We start from the raw sequence: 19,938 nt of genomic DNA, 5'->3' as shown, positions 1-19,938 counted from the left end.
CCACGTGGTCACCACCGCCAGAACCCCACCACAGACCACGTGGTCACCACCGCCAGAACCCCACCACAGACCACGTGGTCACCCCCGCTACCTTCACCGCCAGAGCCCCACCACAGACCACGTGGTCACCACCGCTACCTCCACCGCCAGAGCCCCACCACAAACCACGTGGTCACCACTAACCGCTTGTACTACCACCAGCAGCACTAACAGCGTCCACGTGGTCAGCGCTACTGCTACCACCACCACCACCAATACCACCACCGTCGTCATGATCACTACCACAGCCAGCAGTGCCAACAGCATCCACATGGCTGGGACACGCCGCGGTCGTTCACGAAAGAAATGGAACAAAAACTGCAAAGTGCGCAACAGAAGCACTTAGAGAGATGCATGCTTGGGCTTACACTGAGAGACAGGAAGAGGAAGACGTGGATCCGAGATCCTACGCAGGTTAAAGGCGTAATTTTGACGTTAGGTATAAAAGAAAACGGGCAGAAATACGTCATGGTTAGAAGAAATGATCGATGGCCGATGGTCAAAAACAATGACAGAGTGGGCAGCCGAGGAACGGGACGCGTTCCAGAGAAGGGGGCCACCGTTAAGAGATGGAGCAACGAGATCGGCTCGTGTACAGGTGCCGGGGGGGGTGGTGGATTGTTGAATTTCGAAACGTAGAATTGAAGGTGGCGAACCTTGGTTGCGTTGGGGGGTGGGGGGGGGAGACCTTCATCCAGCAGTGGATTACTCGTGGCTGGGGATGGAGACGATGCTGATGATTCCCGTCTGATCATTTGTGTCTGCACGCGAGCTATGCGCGGCGAGGAGGCACCCAGTGCCGTGATAGCCAAGGTACGCTCCAAGTTCCAAAGCTGCGAAGTCTTAGACGTGGACATCAGACGCATTCCACTCATAGTCATTTTCATCCTGGCTTTACATCGCATGTGCAAGTCATTCATCACATTATTTAAATCACTCCCGGTGTTTTTTTTTTAGTATGTGTGTGTGTATATATAACATTCTTGGCATCTCTTGCAAATGATATTTTATACACACCGGGACGGCGAAGAAAGACTGAAACAATGTGTTATGAGAAAATGCCTCTCTCTACGTGAGCGAGCGGTGAGTTTTACAGTTAGCAGAACAGCCGCAAAACATTCCTGTAGGAAACAAAAACACCCCACAAAAAAACTCCCATAGAGACCCAACGATTGACTCAGAGACCCACGTAAGTTCATAGAGACCCAGAGACTCACATAGAGACCCACATGCGTTCATAGGGACCCCAGAGGCTCGCGCAGAGACCCATAAACTCACTTAGAAACCCAAAGACTCACGAAGAGGCCCACGGACTCGCATAAAGACTCATCGACTTGATAGAAACCCATAAAATCCCACAGAGGCCCGTCGACTCGCATAGAGACTCATAGACTTGATAGAGACCCATAGAATCCCACAGAGGCCCGTCGACTCGCATAGAGACTCATAGACTTGATAGAGACCCATAGAATCCCACAGAGGCCCGTCGACTCGCATAGAGACTCATAGACTTGATAGAAACCCATAAAATCCCACAGAGGCCCGTCGACTCGCATAGAGACTCACAGACTTGATTGAGACCCATAGACTCGCATAGAGGCCCGTAGACACCTACTCGGAAACTGGAATTCGTTGGCAGTGGCTTTACCATCAGTGCCTTCTTCACGAGCACCATCGCCACCGTAAGCGTCGTTATTCTAACGACTCAATAATCTCGATTGAAAGCTTCTTTCGTGACTGCAGGGATTCATCTTCTTGGTTCTTTCGGTAAAGTCACGTAGAAGGGAAATAATAAAATAATAAAAATAAAACATAATAAAATAATTCTCACGACGTTTTGGCCACAACGCAAGCAGCCGTCCTCGGGTGAAGAACAGGTCTGTCGGAAAGACAGCGTCTGAATGGGCACCACCAAGCTTGGCAGCGTATATTTAAGCTGGGTTGGATGGGGAAGGGGCGCCTTGACAAAGAAATGTGTATATCAAGAGGAATTTAGTATATTTATGGGAAATGCAGATAGGATTAGTCACTACTTGTGGAATGCGTAGGAGGTGGGGGGGGGGACTCAATAATCATCGTAATAAGAATCGCCATCGTAATAATAGTCAGTAGTCATCGTAATACTCAACATTATTATTATTATATTCGTACAAATTATATTACTGGCATCACGCGCTGCCTTCAAAGGAGAGCAATGATGGTTTGGTAATGGTTTAGTCCTGGTTCAGTAGAGGTTTAGTAATGTTTTTTTTTCTGGTTCGGTAAAGGTTTAGTAATGGTTTGGTGACGGCTCGGGAATGGTTCCGTAATGGTTTGGTTCTGGTTTTAACTTCTGCCGTGAAGCAGATAGACGCGTATTTTGTTATGCTAGTGACGCCAAGGGGAATACATTTAGCTGTTTTTTTTCATCGCTAAGTGTTTTGCAGAACCCTCGGATCAATTTGGCCAAAATTCGTTTCATAGCAACACCAATCAGCACGGTTTATTTACGTACGGTGCGAAAGAAGTTCAACAAACATACATACAACGTTACACTCATTACTTTAGAATAAAAGTTTTGCTGGCTGGCTGGCTGACTGGAGGGATGGACGGTCACAACCACAGGACGCGTGCGTTGCGAGTTACTATGCTCGAAAACGTAATTTCTCTTGGATTATCATTACGCGGGTTTGCCACGACCCCCTGCTACGGACGGACGGACGTACGGACGCGTGACCCGCACTATTTTCAGGTCAGGGTTCGGCCGCGGGGGGCGGGGGCTTCGTGAGATAGAAGCTGCGTGGCTGCTTTGACGGCGCGTGGCGACACCTTGAGCGCGCGGGCACCTGGAAACTATGTGGCGCGCGCTCTCCACGGTGAGCTGTGCAGGAATGCGGCGGAGGCGCCGGCTGCAGGGAGGGGAGGAGATTGTTCGCTTGCGAGCTGCGATCTTGTCGTAAATCTGAGCCAGGAGGTCGAATAGCCCCCGCTGTGAGATTCTGGAAAGATGAGCGGTCCACCACCATCACTGCCGCAACCACCATCACCACAGCCGCAACCACCACCATCACCACCACCATCACCAAAGCCGCAACCACCATCACCACCACCACCACTGCCGCAACCACCATCACCACAGCCGCTAACCACCACCATGGCCGCAACCACCATCACCACAGCCGCTAACCACCACCATCACCACCACCATCACCATGGCCGCAACCACCACCACCACAGCCGCAACCACCATCACCACCACCATCACCACGACCACAACCACTATCACCACGGCCGCAACCACCACCATCACCACCGCCATCACCACGGCCGCAACCACCACCATCACCATCACAACCACCCTTATCACCACCGCCACCACCACCACGGCCACAACCACCACCACGGCAACCACCCTTATCACCACCAGCAGCACCGCAACAACCCTTATCACCACCACCATCACCACAGCCGCAACCACCACCACCACTACCACCACCACAACCACCCTTATCACGACCAGAGCCATCAAAGAGAAAGATCCCCCCCCCTCTCCGATTTCGTGTCTCCAATGAACCCTGTGCTCAATGTGTCTACTTTTCTATGCATTTGTCAATAGCATTCATGTCCGAGTTTTGCAGCAGAGTTTGATTAAGCAGGCGAACTCCGGACTCGTTTTGACTTTCTTAGTTTCAACAGCAGAGCATGGCCGGTTCCGCAACAGCTCCTGGTTTCCCGAATACGACTGTGCAGGTTTTCCGCGTCCCTGCGTGGCTTCAGTTCCTGACTGAGCTTTCCAGAACGTGCGGCGAAACGTCGGTACAACACCCCAAAAAAAAACCACACAAAGACATCCGAGACCTGTTTCCGAACGCTGCGAGCAAGAGGTCGCACACAATGCTGTGTGCTGTTGCTGATGATGTGTATTGTTGTCGTTATTATTATTTCGTTTAATTACACTGGTCAACAAAAACATTTTTTTTTCTGGCCTGGACTTTTGCAGCTGTTTTAGACTAATTTCAGGGTGCTGTTTCCAAATCTGATCTCAGATTTGCTCTATCACATCTCATTTTTATGCTATCGGCATATACCCCATTTTCATTGCTTTTACCCGAAATTAACTCTGTCACTTATGATTGCAAGTTGTTGCGAGTCAGTGACTGCTTTAGTGTTAAAATATGGTGCTGTATTTTTAGGATAGTGTGTTTATAATATGATTTTATGTAGATATCCACATTTATTTAATATTTTTCTTCTGCAGTTTTTATAGACAAAAACTGATGCCAGATTTGGAATCAGCACCCCAAAATTACCTTTAAACCGTTGGAATACCTTATGCCAAAAAAAGTGTGTTGACCAGTGTTATTCAGTGTTATTCTTTTTCTCTGCCGCTTTTTCGCAGTGGTTGCTCTGTGTAATCCCAATTGATTAGCGTGCGGGCACTTTTTTTCGAATTGCGCCAAATGTTGACTTGGCGCCGGCACACAACGGGCCTACTCTTGCGAACTGCGTCACTCGATCTTGAACGACCACCGCAAAGTGGACGGCGCGCAGTGCTACGGTTAAATGCTACCCGCGGTATTAACCGGGGCGGCCGCTGGAATTCGAGGCGTGAATCTCCGCGACAACAAGCGGTGGACGCGTGACCTGCTGGGCCATTTCACCACCGCAGCTCCCTGATCATGACGATGACGATGGTTGTCGAGGGTGATGTTGGAGCGGCTGACCACGTGTTCATCGTCGTCAGGGCACCATGGTGGTGAGATGGTAACTACCTTGCCTGGTATGCAGGAGGTCGTGGATCGTGTGGATTTTTCTCCGGGTCCTCCAGAATTTCCCTCCACATTTAGAATCAACATCACGCGTTTAGAGAATGTGGCTGCTGCTCTAAATTACCACATGATGAGCCACTTCGTTGAGCTATCATTTGTGGCCAGGTCGCTTTTGAAAAATAGCTCAGCGGTGGGCCTTACCTTCTAAAATTAAAAGATAAATGAGAGATAGTCAATGCAATTCTGGCAAAATCGCTTGATGACGCTGGTTGTAATTACCAGCGAAACATCCCGGTATCCAAATTGTAAATGTTGTTGGGTTTACTCTCCAACACACCGGTGTGCTGAAACGGTAACATAATTGGCGCGTTTAGTTTGCGTGACAAACTTGACTGATTGGCTGTGTCGGGTGGCAGCGGGTTTAACGACACATTTATACTTAAACGATCTAACCCTCCCGCCCAAACCCCCCCCCCCCCCCTTCATTATGAATCGATGCACCCACCCCTTGCCTTCTCCGCACGCAACGCGCCGGGGGCAGACGTCAACGAGTGCGCGAGTAGCCCCTGCCAGAACGGGGCCACGTGCGTGGACGACATCAACCGCTACGCGTGCCTCTGCCAGCCGGGCTGGACGGGCGCCGCCTGCCAGCACGCGACCCTGCCACGTGAGAGACTCACTCACTCGCTCGCATCGTCACCGACGCCGCCCTCCGTCGTAATCCTCGTCGTCGTCGAACAAAGGCGGCGGTCACCCGCGTCGCGCGGCGCTTTCAGATGCGCTTTCTGCGGCCGTCTGGAACGCTCTTCCGTCCGATGTTAGGAAGCCGCTGGAGCCGTGCACTTTGAAATAATTTTGGATTGAAAACTAATTTCTTGAGAACTGCTTTTTGTGTTTAGTTTGTTGTCCGCCCCTCGCACCTCCGATTGGCACGGTTGGATACGTACGGTGCGAAAGAAGTTCGACATGCGTGCACACACCATCAGCAGAACCTTCGGGGTCAATATAAAACTCGCTACTCACTTTAAGCAAAGGCCACGGCAGTCGTCCCATGGATAAACTGTCCCCGCCATAGGAGAGTGGAATTTCCGCCGCGAACCGAGACAAGCGTCGTACCAATGCCAATCACGGGTGGCTCAAATTGGGATTCGAACCCGGGCCCTCAGTGTCCCTGGCACGGCCATTATGAACCCCGCCGCGAGCCATCGACCGAAATATTATTTCGTCCAAACGTTTCCACGCCCTCATTACCCTCACGTTGTGCGTTAGGGGCAAGTGCTGTCAGCGAGCACCTATTAAGGCCGGCATGGCGCATGGAGCCGGTGGTGTGACGAGCACGCACCAATGCCTTCATCTCGCGAGCGATGAGAGTTACACACCGCACCGCCCTCGCTTGGGCACCTTCTGCGCGCAAAGCGTTCGCGCGATTACTCGACCCCGCCGCGCGGTCCTTCTTTGAGTCGTTGCTTCGGCTGTGCGGGTGGCGGGTGACAGTGGGGGGCCCCCCGTCCCCGCTGGAGGCGCCCCCCCCAGGAAACACGTTCAACCGCACGCCAAGGTGCGCGGCGGTCGAAGGCTCCCAGCACTGCAGCTGCGAGCCGGGCTTCCACCTGAGCGGGCGCGCCAACAGCTTGTGCCGAGGTGAGCTCATCGTCAGCGTCATCACCGGCGTCATCATCAGCATCATCAGCAACATCATTAGTATTATCAGCAGCATCAGCAACATCAGCATCGTCATTAGCATCATCAACGTCATCAACAACATGAGCGTCATCATTAGCATCATCAGCGTCATCAGCAACATCAGCATCGTCATCAGCATAATCAGCGTCATCATTAGCAAAATCAGCGTCATCAACAACATGAGCGTCATCATTAGCATCATCAGTGTCATCAACAACATCAATATTACTAGCATCATCGGCGTCATCAGCATAATTATCAGCGTCATCAGCATCATCATCGGCGTCATCAGCATCATCAGCGTCATCATCATCAGCATCATCAGCTTCTTAATCATCAGCGTTATCATCGTGTCTCTACAACCCCAACCATCACCACCATCATCATCAGCAGCAACAGTCGCATCGGTATAATTATTTCCACCATCAGAAAAATCACTACAAACAGCACTACCTACTTATCCGTGCCTTACCTTCTGTCTCGTTGGTTGCGTCTCCTTTCTTCCCATCGGCTTAAACGTATCAATGCGCCGCTGTCCGAAGCCGAGGAAACAGTGGCGCAACTCGGTCGCATGTTGCGCAACTACTCGCTCAGACTGGGAACACGGCAGTTGCACGGCAATGGTGACGCTCCGTGATTTCAAAAGCGAGTTCATTCTCGGATCAATTTTGTTTTTTTCTCATCCACGAATCATTCTCCACAATTCTGCCCGTCGCCTGACGAGGCTGGCTGCAATTGCCGGCGAAACGTCGCACTCGAATTGTAAATGGTTGCGGGTTTACTCTTCCGACACATCGGCGCGCTGAACTCGTAACTAATTATACTCTTTGGTTCTTTCGGTAAAGTCACGGAGAAAGAAGAAAATATTATTTTTCTTTTAAAAAAATTTCTTTCCACGTGACTTTAACGAAAGAACCAAAGAATAATTCCTGCGGTCACAAAAGCTCCAAATCAAGTTAGTAACCAATTGCCACGTTTTGTTCACGTGACAAAATTCGATTCACCCGCTCGTGAAGAACGAGCTGCGACGGCAGATCGATGAATCACTTCCAGCGCTCGTCTCGCGTCCACCCCCTGAACCCCCCCCCCTCCACCACGCGGCCTGCGGCAGACGTGGACGAGTGCGAGCTGATCAAGTCGAAACCGGACGCGCGCCTCTGCATGCACGAGTGCATCAACACGGCCGGCTCGTACCGCTGCGCGTGCCCCGCGGGCTACCGACTGCAGGCGGACGAGAGAAGCTGCGAGGGTGAGTGGGGTCCAGCCAGCCTCTCTAACACCCCTTGCCGTCACGACAAACCCCCCGCCCCCCACCTCCCCCAACAAAAACAAAGATGCCCCCGCGTGGACTATTAACAGACTGTTGGGGCAAGTGCCGTTAGCAACTACGAAGGACGGCGCGGCACACGAGGGGGTGGGTGGCCCAGCAACCACGCCCGGCCGCCTTTGTCTCTCTAGTGGCGATGTTTACTACACACAGCGCACCAGGTACTCATTTGAGGTTGAGTCGACCTAGGGGAGGCCCAGGACCGATTTAGATAATCGTCACCGATGTTGGTGGCCGTGAGTGGGATGAACTCGGGCGGCCGGGTTCGTAGCACAGCGTAGCGCTAACCACTACACCCACCGCTCCCCCGCCGCCCCCCGCCCCCCACCTTCTCCTGTTCCGGAAAATTAGACGCACCCAATCTTGTGCCCGGTGTCATTAATGTTACACAGATGCGGCAACGACACGAATGTTGGCACGTGGCACCAGGGCGTGTCCCGGTGTCTTCTCCGGTCGGGCAGGAGACCCGCGCCTGAGTCTGAAGAGAGCTTCAGGAGGGTCGCTGCATTGGGATGTTTGGCCAAACTCGTTGGTGCAAATGAAGACCCGCTCTCATGCGACGGGGTAACATCTAAAAGCTCCGCGCGGATGCATTTAAGAATCTCTCGATGTACCGCCATCTCCTGGTCAGCGCGCAGCGCCAATACTACAACAGCTGGAATTCCCAGGCGCAAACCAGGCTCATCTCCGCCGAGCTTCTGAGAGCTTCGGGGTGATTTGGTCGTCGTGAGTCCACGTGGTCCCGGTCCGTCTATCGTGCCACGTGTCTTTGTCTCCCCGCCCCCCCCCGTGCAGACGTGGACGAGTGCACTGCTGAGCGGCACAACTGCTCGGGCTCCGCACGTTGCGTGAACCTGCGAGGGGGATTCCGCTGCGTGAACCCCGAGTGTCCGAAGTCGAACGGAGACGTGAGCTACGTGAAGACATCCCCACTGTGAGTACGGCGCAGTCGCTTGGTCAGTCGTGCTCATGGTCGGTCTGATGGTCGGTCTGATGCTCGGTCTGATGGTCTGGTGGTCGGTCTGATGGTCTGGTGGTCGGTCTGATGGTCTGTCTGATGCTCGGTCTGATGGTCTGATGGTTTGATGGTCTGGTGGTCGGCCTGATGATCGGTCTGATGGTCTAATGGTCTGATGTTCTGTCTGATGGTCGTTCTCATGGTCGGTCTGATGGTCTGATGGTCGGTCGGTCAGCCTCATTGTCCGTCAGTCAGTCGGATGATTTTTTTTTCTGATGGTTGGTAAGTCAGTCTTTAGGTTGGTCTGATAGTTAGGTCGTCGGTCTGTTGGGTAGTTAGTTGGTTTGTCAGTGAGTCAGTCATTCAGCGAGTTTGTCAAATTTGGCAGTCGGTCGGTCAATCGTTACCCTGTGAGTGTTATGCAGAGGGTTGGTTAGTTGGTCATTCAGTGAAGCGGTGGTCGATCGTCTCGACTGTGAGCGCGTCGAAGTCTCTCCATCCATCAGTCAGTCAGTCTCGCGGAGAACACAGACACATAAACTGTACGGACAAAGGACAATATCCCCCATGTAGCCCTTAACCAGCTGTTGGGGAAAGTGCTGGGAGTGAGCACCCATGAAGGCCGGCACGGTGGCTAGCACCACACGCGGCCGCCTTTGTCTCCCGAGTGATGATGTTTATACACAATGCACCAAACACTAAGTTTGACCCCAGTCAAACCTAGGGAGAGGTCTAGGACCTGGACAGATAATCAGAATCATGACCTCTGATGTTGACCTTCACCGGGGGAGGGAGTTATTGAATTCAAGCCAGCTACGACGCTACCGCTCCCCACGCACACACAAATACCCGGCGGGCACACAGGCGCGCGCCAGTGGAGTGCGTCACAGGCCTCGTAGCCGCTGCGTTTCTGAACTGTTGATGTTGTTGTTGTTGGGGTGGTTTTTTGTTTGTTTTTACGGCAGTGTTTATTTTAGCTGCAACAGCTTCACGAGTGAGTGCCGTTTGCCGTATACCGACTCACACGGTGCTTCGTACAAAAAAAAAAGACAAAGATCCCCCGTATAACCTTAACAGACTGTAGGGGCAAGTGCTGTTAGCGAGCACCTATGAAGGCCGGAACGGTACACGAGGGGGTCGGTGGCCAGCACCACGCCCCACCGCCTTTGTCTCCCCAGTGGCGGTGATTATACACCGCACCGGGTACTCATTTGAGGCTGAGTCGACCTAGGGGAGACCCAGGACCGATTCAGATAATCGTCACTGGTGTTGGCCGTGAGCGGGAATCGAACCCGGGTCGCTGGGCTCATAGCGCAGCGTAGCGCTAACCGCTACACTCCCGCTCCCGGCACGCACACGCACACACACACGCGCACGCGCGCACACAACATTGAAGGAATTCTCGCCCCAGCTACGCTAACGCGTGCGCGCGTGTTGGCAGAACGAAATCGCATTGCCCGTAAAATAACAGCGGACTCAGTTGTTTATCCGCGAAGGCCACACTTGAGCTGTGGGGGAAAAACAAAAATTTGACCGAGGTTCCTGCAATTGGGGTTTTGTTTATTTACAAGATGTTTTCAGCCAATTAATGAGTTGTTTGCACAAGTGGGAGGAAACCCGATAAAGCCCACGCGTGCGATGGGAGATAATGATATCCCCCGTACAGATGGAAACAGATGGCGTTTGGCCCACTTGCTGCACTGCCTTCCCCGAGCGAGACGGGGTATATGGCACCTCCTCGACATTCGCGGGAACATGTGTGTATGTTGAACTTCGTTCGCACCGTACGTAGCCAACCGTGTTAATCGGAGGTGTGCTCGGGACGGACAAAAAACTGAACACAAAAAGCAGCCGTAAAGAAATTAGTTCTCAACATAGAACATTAGTTTTGAATTTAGAAGGGAGTTTCACAACATTTGTGCCGTGATCCACTCACTGGTATACAGGAGGTCGTGGGGTTCGTTCCCGACCCTGACGATGTCTGTATGTTTGGAGTTTGCGTGTTCTGCCCCGTGGTGGCGTAGATCTTTATCCGAGTCCTCCGATGTTTCCCTCCACCTTAAGAATCAACGTCACGCGTTTCGAGTATTTGGTTGCTAGAAAATTCAACGCGATAAGCCACTTCATTGAGCTATCGATTGTGGCCAAGTCGCTTCTGAAAAAGGAGCCATACAGCTCAGTTGGCCTTACCTGGTAAAACAAACAATTGCTTATAATTAACATAGTTTAGTTCACGTACATCATAACCACCTTATAAGAGCGGCTCTGGATTTACGATGACTGGGACGGGTAAAGCAACCAAAAAGCGCGCGTCGCTGGGAAACAAGACGAGAGTTTTGAGCGGCGATAGTGCCGCATGCTTGTTCGTTTTCATCTTCTGCTTCTTCTTCTTAAAATCACGCTCGCGGAAAACGACGACGTCGTCGTCTCTCCGATTTGAGAGTCCACCGAGAGAGGGAGAGAGAGGGAGGCACCACGGCGCGCGCATCGTACGCGGGGACTTGCCGCAACGCGCGGGATCGAGACACGAGGAAGCGCTCATTGCCTCTCTTTAAACCCCCCCCCCCCAACATTTTGCCGTGAAGTCTGGCAAACACTGGAGGCCAGATTGTGAGCTCATCCCTGGGCCCCTGCGGAGCAATGTCGGTGACTTATGGCTCGTCCCAGGCCTGCACAGCGAAGGTCACGTGTGACGCCAGTGCCTCGACCACGTGCTCGTAGCCGAGAGGGGCGGGATGTGGTTACAATGAGCGCGGCCCCTCTCTCTCTCTCCTCTCTCGTTCCGCGTGCTCGACTTTAGTTGCACGCGCGTGCGTGGGTCGACTCGTCGTTAAATCGGTACCCCGGTGTGGTGTGCGAAAACGTTAGCGTTGGGGAGACAAAGGCGGCTGGGCGTGTTGCTGCCCCCCCCCCCCCAACAACCCCCCCACCCCACCCGCTCTCCCTGGTGTGTCGTTCCGGCCTTCATCATAACTGCTCGCTAACAGCACTTGCCCACAGCAGTCTGTTAAAGGCTTGCACGGGCGGTCTTTGCCGCACGTGACGCTCCGATTGTTTACTGCGGCCACGTGCTGCGGCCACGTGCTGCGGCCACGTGCTGTGGTCACGTGCTGCGGTCACGTGCTGCGGCCACGTGCTACGGCCACGTGCTGCGGCCACGTGCTGCGGCCACGTGCTGCGGCTCCATTGTGACGCTGCACGCGGCTCTTTCGAGGCGCAAGGGACTTGCGAGCGGTAGTTACTGTAGGTGCTCGCTAACAGCACTTGCCCCACCAGACTGTTGAGGATATACCGTGGGGGGTAGACCTTTGTCTTTGTATGTATGCAACGCACGTGTGCGTATGCCCTATTGTGTGTTTCTCCCCGTGTGCTTGTGTGCAAATGTGCCCTGTGTGTTGTGTTTTTCGCGCGCGCGCGTGTGTGTGTGTGCGCGTGCGTGCGTTCTGTCTGCGTGTATGGTTGCCTTTTTGGAAGGAAGCTCCTTCCTTCTTGAATCGATCTGCTAACAGCAACAAAAACATCTCGGGCCGACCGAATGCCCCACCCCTCCTCCCCACCCTTTTGTAACATAACGTGTGTTCTTACGTCAGTACGTATTCGTGAGTGCGTGTGTATGCACGTGTGAGATCGTGTGTATGCACGTGCGCTGCTATTGTGTTCGTGCGCTCTGCCCCGCGTGAATCTCTTCGCCTCGTGCGCTTACGCACGTGTCCATGACGACTATCATGAACCGGTCCTGGGCCACGCCTAGGTCGACTGAGCCTCAAATGAGTACCTGGTATGAGGTGTAAACATTACGTTAAGGCTATACGGGGGGGGGGTTTATTTGTGCCTGTGTACGTCTACGTGTGCTCACGCGTTTGTGCATTCGTGTGTGCGCCCCTTCTCCTACACAAACTATGGCACCCCCCCCCACCATCTCCCTGCCCCCCCCCCCCCCTCCTCAAACCCACCCACCCACGCACGTGGCGCAGTCACTGCGAGCGCAACCCGTGCCCGATGGACAGCCGCAGCTGCCACCAGGCGCCCAAGACCATCTCGCACCACTACCTGGCCCTGCCCAGCAACCTGAGCACGCCGGCCACGCTGTTCCGCATGGGCTCCGCAGCGCCCCTGGGCAGCCGCGCCGCCAGCGACAGCCTCCGCTTCGGCATCGTCGGCGGCGCCGGCGGCCACCGAGGTCACTTCATGGTGCAGCGCTCGGACCGGCAGACGGGGGTCCTCATCCTCGTGAGTCCCCTGCGCGGACCCCGATCCCTCGAGCTGGAGCTGGAGATGGCGGAGTTCGCAGATAAATCGCTGCTCGCCAAGCACGTGTCCCGCGTCACCGTGCTCGTGTCGGCTTACGACTTCTAGGCCTCACCGGACCTCCTCCGCCACCCCCCCCTCACCCCCCACCGCTTTGCTGCGATATTTGTTGCTGCCGTTGTTGATGTTTGTTGCTGTTGTTGTTGTTTTATAGCAGCGCGGCTCCGGTTTTGTACGAGGCTCTTCTTTCCGAGTTCTGACTTCCCCCCCTCCCCCCCACCAACCGTAAAACCGAGACTCGCCGAGGGGGCCGCGAAGAGCGAGGGAGGCCCCGCGGTGTGGGGGGGGGGGGGTGGGGGGAGTGGGGGTTGTGTCACCGCTGCAGAATTCGAGCCGCGATGTCGACGTTGCACGCGCAAATGAGCGAGTTGAGACGGCACGTGGAGATGACGCGGCGAGAGCGTTGCCCACGCGGCGTACCGGCCGATGTATGTCGTGCACGATGAACGCGTCGTTAGCCCTGGCCCTACTTTGGCCCCTGAGTCGGATGTCTTTTTTTGAGACCCACGTATCACGGTTTGGTTCCAGCTGGGCACGGCAAACGGCCAATGGAAAACCGCCCGCACCACGAGTGCCCTCTGCGCTGGCGCGGCTCGGTTGAGCCAGTGGGAAAGGGCTGAGATCGTCGTGCTGTGTTTCCGTGGGACAGCCAACTGGGGTCGACTCAAGTCGGCCAGAGTTGGCCTCATTTACGTCCCAGGTTTCCAGCGGAGTGACAACTCGCATCGGCTGAAAATGTAGCAATTCAACAATTTTTCCGAGTTGCTAGAGTTATTACGCGAGGTGGGCAGGTCTCTACCCCCAAAATACTATTTTCTAAGACGCATTCGCGAGTCAGTGGCCAAGACCGCATTGCTGACAACATTTAATGTCAAATTTAAATATAAAATGTAATAATTTATCCGACTCCAAAGTCTTTTTTTTTAACATACATGGTGACGCATTTACTCGCGGCAGCCCGAACTCTTACGGAGGGAATTTTAGCCAGCCCGTGAAGTGAGTTGGGCCCCTTTAAAATGCGGACCGCAGCCCAAATTTGCGGACAATTCGAGTTGACAAGATACATTACGTACAGAAACAAACGGCTGCGATGGGAACTCGAGTTCAAACTCGATGCACGTGGCACATGAAAACTACATGTGTGTATTTGGGCAGGGTCGGCGGGTTAATGCCGACCGGGGGAATACCCTCCAGCCAAGTTCACGCTTTGGAGTGAAAGTGAGAAGACAGGTTTAGCAGTGTCGGGTGACGCGTGTAAGTGGAGTAATTGACCACCACGCGTTAAATGACCACCACGCGCAAGCGTTACCCGAGACTGGAGTGTATGGAGGCACGAGCCGTGAACACTGTCAGTGAGAGGAGCTGGAGAAGAGCGGAACGGGAATTCTCTGATTCCAGTCCACTAAAGTCCGCCTTTCCATCTTCACCAATGTTCTCGAACATAAATTCAGTCTTACACGCTACCCGCGCCCGATGGTTATTCAACACGCCCCCCACGTGACGTACAGAGTGCCGGTTCAGCTGAAGATTGAGATGGTGTTTGTGTGTGTTTTCGACGTGACGCACAGGCGAATCGAAGGAATATTATCTGAGCTTGTTGACCAATCATCAGGCGCGTGTAGCGCGTGACGACTGAATTTGTAATTCAAAATAAATAAGCAAGACAACAAGCTGCGAGTGTCTGATTATTGGTCAACAAGTTTGCATATCTCCCTTTGAACCTCTTCTCTGCTCGGCAGAGAGGAGGTAGAAGCTTCTCGCAGCCGCGACAAACTCTGTCTCCTCGCTTATTGCAAGACGGCATCGGCAGTGAAACTTCACGGCTCTGCATCCATTGCCTTCCACTCGACTCTTCACGCCCGCCACGATCGACGTTTGCCAATCCAAAGCAACACGTTGCACGCGTGTATGCATGTGGAACTTCTTTCGCACCGTACGTAGCCAAACCGTGTTCATCGGAGGTGCGGGGGAAGGACAACAAACTCATCACGAAAAGCAGTTTTACATGTATGTATATATATATGCATGTTGAACTGCTTTCGCGCAAGAAGTCCAACATACGTACGTTGGCGCACTAATCGCTGTCAAATCATCATCATCATCATTATCATCCTGTCTCCTGAATCCCTTGATTATCTGGGATCAGCAAAAACAGAGGCCAATAAATTATGCGAGGTTTTAGGGTTTCCTGAGACGCTCACAGCACCGCGCCGTGAGACACGCGACGATTCAACCTGAGCTGGGCCACCCGATTATTATTATTATTAAAGTCATCAATCGCTCCGTGTAACGATAATGACTTTAGATTGTAACGTGCCGCACGGCATCCTCTCACTCTGGGAGAGAGGACGACTCGAAAGGCGCGAGGAGGAGGAAGAGCAGCAGCCACGCGGTCAACCGCCACCAGTCTCCCCATGTTCTGCCGTCCTCTATATATTATTCAAGTGTTATCGGTCGATGAATGCGTGTTTACATGATAGAGTACAACTAGTCTACGGTTAGATTACGCGACTGATGGGAAGACACGATAACAGTTGTAATGAGAGAGAAACAAAAACGTTTCACCTCTGTTCCCACGTGTGCCGCTGGACGGGAGGTGATGGGCGGGGTTTAGTGATGGCAATGGCACCATCGGCTGCGTCACGCTGGCTGTGGCTTGTAGGGGGGTTTACCGCCTTCGCGAAGCAGAATGTGGGAGGGGGTGGGAGGGGATGGAGGGGGACGACTGCTGTTATAAAATAGCCCGAGTAATCGATCGCAAGAAAAGTTTTGTCGATGAATCGACGAATCGTCCCAGTTCGAAATTGAACCCTCAAGCCCCACCTCCACCCCCAACGATTCGAATAATATTCACGATCCGGGTCGCGATTCAAGTAGCCAGTGTTTTTTGTTGTTGTTGCTGTTTTTTGTTGTTGTTGTTGTTGTTGTTGTCTCGTTTAGCCATCTCGTTTGTATCGTTTCGCGGTCACGTCTCACCTGTACAGTTCCGTACGTCCCACGAAGCACCGAACGTCACGTCAGCGTAATAATTACAATCGATTGGCACGGAACGCCAATAATCCATCCTTTTCCGTACACTTTGACGTGTAAAATAATCGCTAATTTTCTTCATCTGATTCATCGATACGCCGTCACACGTCTGCATTCAAAAACGATTGGCACCCGCGCCGTTCCACAACGACGCTCGCAGGGCCGAGGGACAGAGACGGACGTATGGAGGAGCCGAGAACCCACAATGTGTCGGGGTCGAGGCTTGTTGAGGCTGGGAGGAAGACGGGAGGCCGTCACCACCCACTGCGGCCGTCGTGCCCTCGCTGCGTTCCAACTCGAATTATAAAGCCACTACGACATCGACGGCCGTTCCTTAAAGGTTAAAGGCATTCGTTGTGGCTGTCCTGGAGTTGGACTTTGTATCGAGACAGTTATGGGTAAGGAAAGACGGATTCCTTCTCCAACAGAAGTCATTTAATCTCCGGGTAGTTTGTATGTTGTTGTATCATTAAACGTCTCAGGAGATGCAATGTGCTATGGTTGGAAAAGCGTCTGCCTTCTTGGTGAGATCTTTCCCTCCACGTAACAGTCCGGATGTTAAAGGTAAGAGGGTGCATCTCCATTGCTAGCGGAAGGACCCCGAGTACAGGTGTGGATCGTCACATCGCAGACCTGTGCAAGACGTCGACGACGACTTGGCGAGGCCTGCATCCAGCAGTGAATTGATCGTGGATGATGATTGATGATAATGATGATTCGGAACGGGAGAGGGATGTTTGGTCGCTTGGTGGTTTTTTTTGGCGGTGGGATGACACTTTGGAGTCCGACTCAAGACGCTGGCACGGGACTGCTCCTGCGCCCGTCGCGTTTCCCGTGACGCTCGCCTGCAACCGGGGCGGCCAGAACGCGCCCCGAACTCGTCGGCTCTCGCAAGCTAAAGCAGCGTTGAGTCCGCTTCATATTTTAGGCGATCGGTCAGTTGTGTCGGGAGGCGGGGAGGCTGCGAGCGAGGTGCGGCGAGGAGGTGGCAGCGCTGAGTGCCACCCACCTGGTATGCGTGGTGGGGTGTTTTTCTCCGGGGTTTCTGGCTTCCTCCTGCCCCAATCGTTCTCCACCACGTAAAGCCTAACACGCCTTAGTGGAAGGGGCCAAAAGTCCCAGTGTGGCACCCACCCTCAATTAAACTGAAGGCTCGGCGAGGCATCGACGGTTAAATGTTTAGCACTGCGATTCGCGAGTTGTCGCTTTGTCACGGGCTATGACCAAGGCCACACGGCGTTTTTTCACCTTCCGCTGTCCAACCGCCGTGCAAAAGAAAATAAAAAATATATAAAAAAACGAGTTGGCAAGCCGATGTTGCTTTCATTTACAAATGCTGTGGTCAAATGTGTCAAATGTGTTTCATGCAATGGGCGATGTCGCACACACAACTGCCCGAGTTGAGACGGCACGTGGAGATGACGCGGTGAGTTATGAGCTACCCGTCGGAGGCCGTTGGACTGCGAGAAGGGCTGCGTGCAGAGCGAGAGAGTGAGCGAGAGAGTGAGCGAGAGAGTGAGAGAGTGAGCGAGTGAGCGAGAGAGCGAGAGAGAGCGAGAGAGTGAGCGAGAGAGTGAGCGAGAGAGTGAGCGAGAGGTGGGGGTTTACATAAAGCAAAGTTGAAAAAAAATTACGAAATGATGAACGAAGCAAAGTGCCGACTACACCGAGCATCTTCTTGTTTCCACTGATCGTAAAAAAAAAAGAGAGCGTTGCCCGCGCGGCGTACCGGCCGATGTCGTGCACGATGAACGCGTCATTAGCCCTGGCCCCACTTCAGCCCCCGAGTCGGATGTCTTTCTTTGAGACCGGCGTATCGCGGTTCGGTTCCAGCTCGGCACGGCAACTCGGCCAATGGAAAACCGCCCGCACCAAAATAAAATTGTGTCTTCATCAGCAAGCTGACATTACACATCACCGTTTGTTTTTCTTCCATCTGCCGTGTTTGCTAACATGAGTAAAATGCATTCACTCTCCTTCATCGATCCATTGCCGGCTGAATCCCTTTCCTGCGCCATACGTCACCACAGCCGGTCAGGTGCGGCGGTGGTGACGGACGCGCGGATGACGGCAGCTGCGCTCAAAGGTCTGGACAGATGGGTTAATGGGCGTGAATGACGAATTGAACTCCTTCGAGGCGACGATATTTTGACGATGCCTCGTGTTGTTGTTCTTCATCTTCTCCTCCTCCTCCTCGAGTCTCCGGGCGCTCACTCGGCGCTGCTTCCTACGGGAACAATTTTGGACCGGAGCTATAAACACAGGCAGCTCGGGACCAGCTCAACTGCGGGGATTTATGGGGTCCAGATGTCCGATTCGAGGGCTTTAACCTTGACTGGGGCAGGTGCTAACGCACACGCGCTCTCACCCACACACGCGCTCACGCAGACGCGCGCAAGCGTGTGCACACGCTCACTCACTCACGCACGCACTCACACACACGCTCACACACTCGCACGCGCATGCACTCACACACACGCTCACTCACTCACACGTATGCACGTACACACATGCTGGTGGGGCATTACAGTGTAGTGGTTAGCGCATTGCGCTACAAACCGGGCCAGTTGAGCTCGATTTCCTCTTACAGCCAACACGAGTCGAGAATTATCTGAACCGTTCCTGGGCCTCCCCTCGGTCGACTCAGCCTCAAGCGAGTACCTGGTGCGATGCGTAAACGAGGCCACTCGGGAGACAAAGGCGGCCGGGCTCGGCGTTGGTCACACCACCCGCTCGTGTGCCGTTCCCGTTCACGAGGTGCTCGCGAACAGCGCTTACCCCAAACAGTCTGCTGAGACCCTAACGAGCGAACTCCGTTGCCCTTGTAAGTTGCGGCGGTAATTAGCAGACTGGACCACGCACTCGGCGAACGTGGGTTGAACTCTCATTGCAGGCTGGGGGGGGGTGATATCAGAACTTGTTCAGAACTTGTTCCTCTAGGTTGACTCGGCCATAAATTAGTACCCTCCCCCCAACAAATAAAAACCGTATCAGGATTTCCCCGAGTGCCGGTGCTTGCGCGTGACGCACGACTACTACTACTACCGTGCCCCGTTCCATACCGCACGCACCTGATGATTGGTAAACTGACACAAGGCGGGCGATGGACCGCGGTGGCTTGCGAGAACGTGTGTTTGTAAGCGTCTTCTCTGGATGGAGTACATATGGGCACGCGTGCAGATGTGAACAAAACACATTCCTGCGGAGGGAGCTGGTAGGAACGTTGGGTTGCTCGGTCAATGACCAGGGTCAACGGCGGCGTGGTGTATTCCGCAAATATGCCCGACTGTGAGGGCGGGCATAAGCCGGCGTAAGTAGGTTAAACGTTGAGTTTTATAAGGGAACCACGGGGTGACCAGCTCCTCCCCACCCAGCCCCAGCCCTCCCACCCCCCACCCAGCCCCACCCTCCCCACCCAGCCCCTCCCCATCCTCCCCACCCAGCCCCTCCCCACCCTCCCCACCCAGCCCCTCCTCACCCTCCCCTCCACACCCAGCCCCTTCCTCCCCACCCAGCCCCTCCCTGCATGACGGACGGATGAACACAATAATCCCCTGTGGGCTGGTGGAACCAGTGGGTTCCTACCAGTAAAATGTATCCCGTGTAGAGGCTACACAGGCTGCTGGGGCAAGTGCTGTTAGCGAGCACCACATTCGCTGCTACATCACAATTGTGCACTGTGTAAGGGCACTGGGAAGGTCTACCACCAGAAATGCACTCCGGGTATCAGATTGTTTATGCAGCCTGGAAGAATCCGATGAGCTATGAAGCTCTTTTTCACAGATGCCCAGTAGGGGCGGGTCAGACAATTATAACAACAAACAACATATAAAAAAGACACGACA

At 53.6% G+C, this 19,938-nt stretch overlaps 1 protein-coding gene across 1 annotated transcript in view; it reads left to right on the top strand.

Annotated features, from left to right (window-relative positions):
- The window catches only part of FBLN7 (fibulin 7), a 34,115-nt gene extending 16,720 nt beyond the window's left edge, over positions 1–17,395 (top strand). The window contains exons 4-8 of the mRNA XM_078596442.1: positions 5,329–5,454; positions 6,282–6,428; positions 7,582–7,719; positions 8,593–8,731; positions 12,730–17,395. Coding sequence (XP_078452568.1) covers positions 5,329–5,454; positions 6,282–6,428; positions 7,582–7,719; positions 8,593–8,731; positions 12,730–13,111 — 932 coding nt within the window. The 3' untranslated portion in view covers positions 13,112–17,395. The remainder of the gene's footprint in view (positions 1–5,328; positions 5,455–6,281; positions 6,429–7,581; positions 7,720–8,592; positions 8,732–12,729) is intronic.
- The last annotated feature ends 2,543 nt before the right edge of the window (positions 17,396–19,938 follow it).

Source organism: Lampetra planeri, chromosome 7 (genome assembly GCF_965212315.1).
Source record: "Lampetra planeri chromosome 7, kcLamPlan1.2.h2, whole genome shotgun sequence".
In the NCBI taxonomy this organism is placed as follows: Eukaryota; Metazoa; Chordata; class Hyperoartia; order Petromyzontiformes; family Petromyzontidae; genus Lampetra; species Lampetra planeri.
This window is presented reverse-complemented; position numbering and strand designations above follow the sequence as displayed.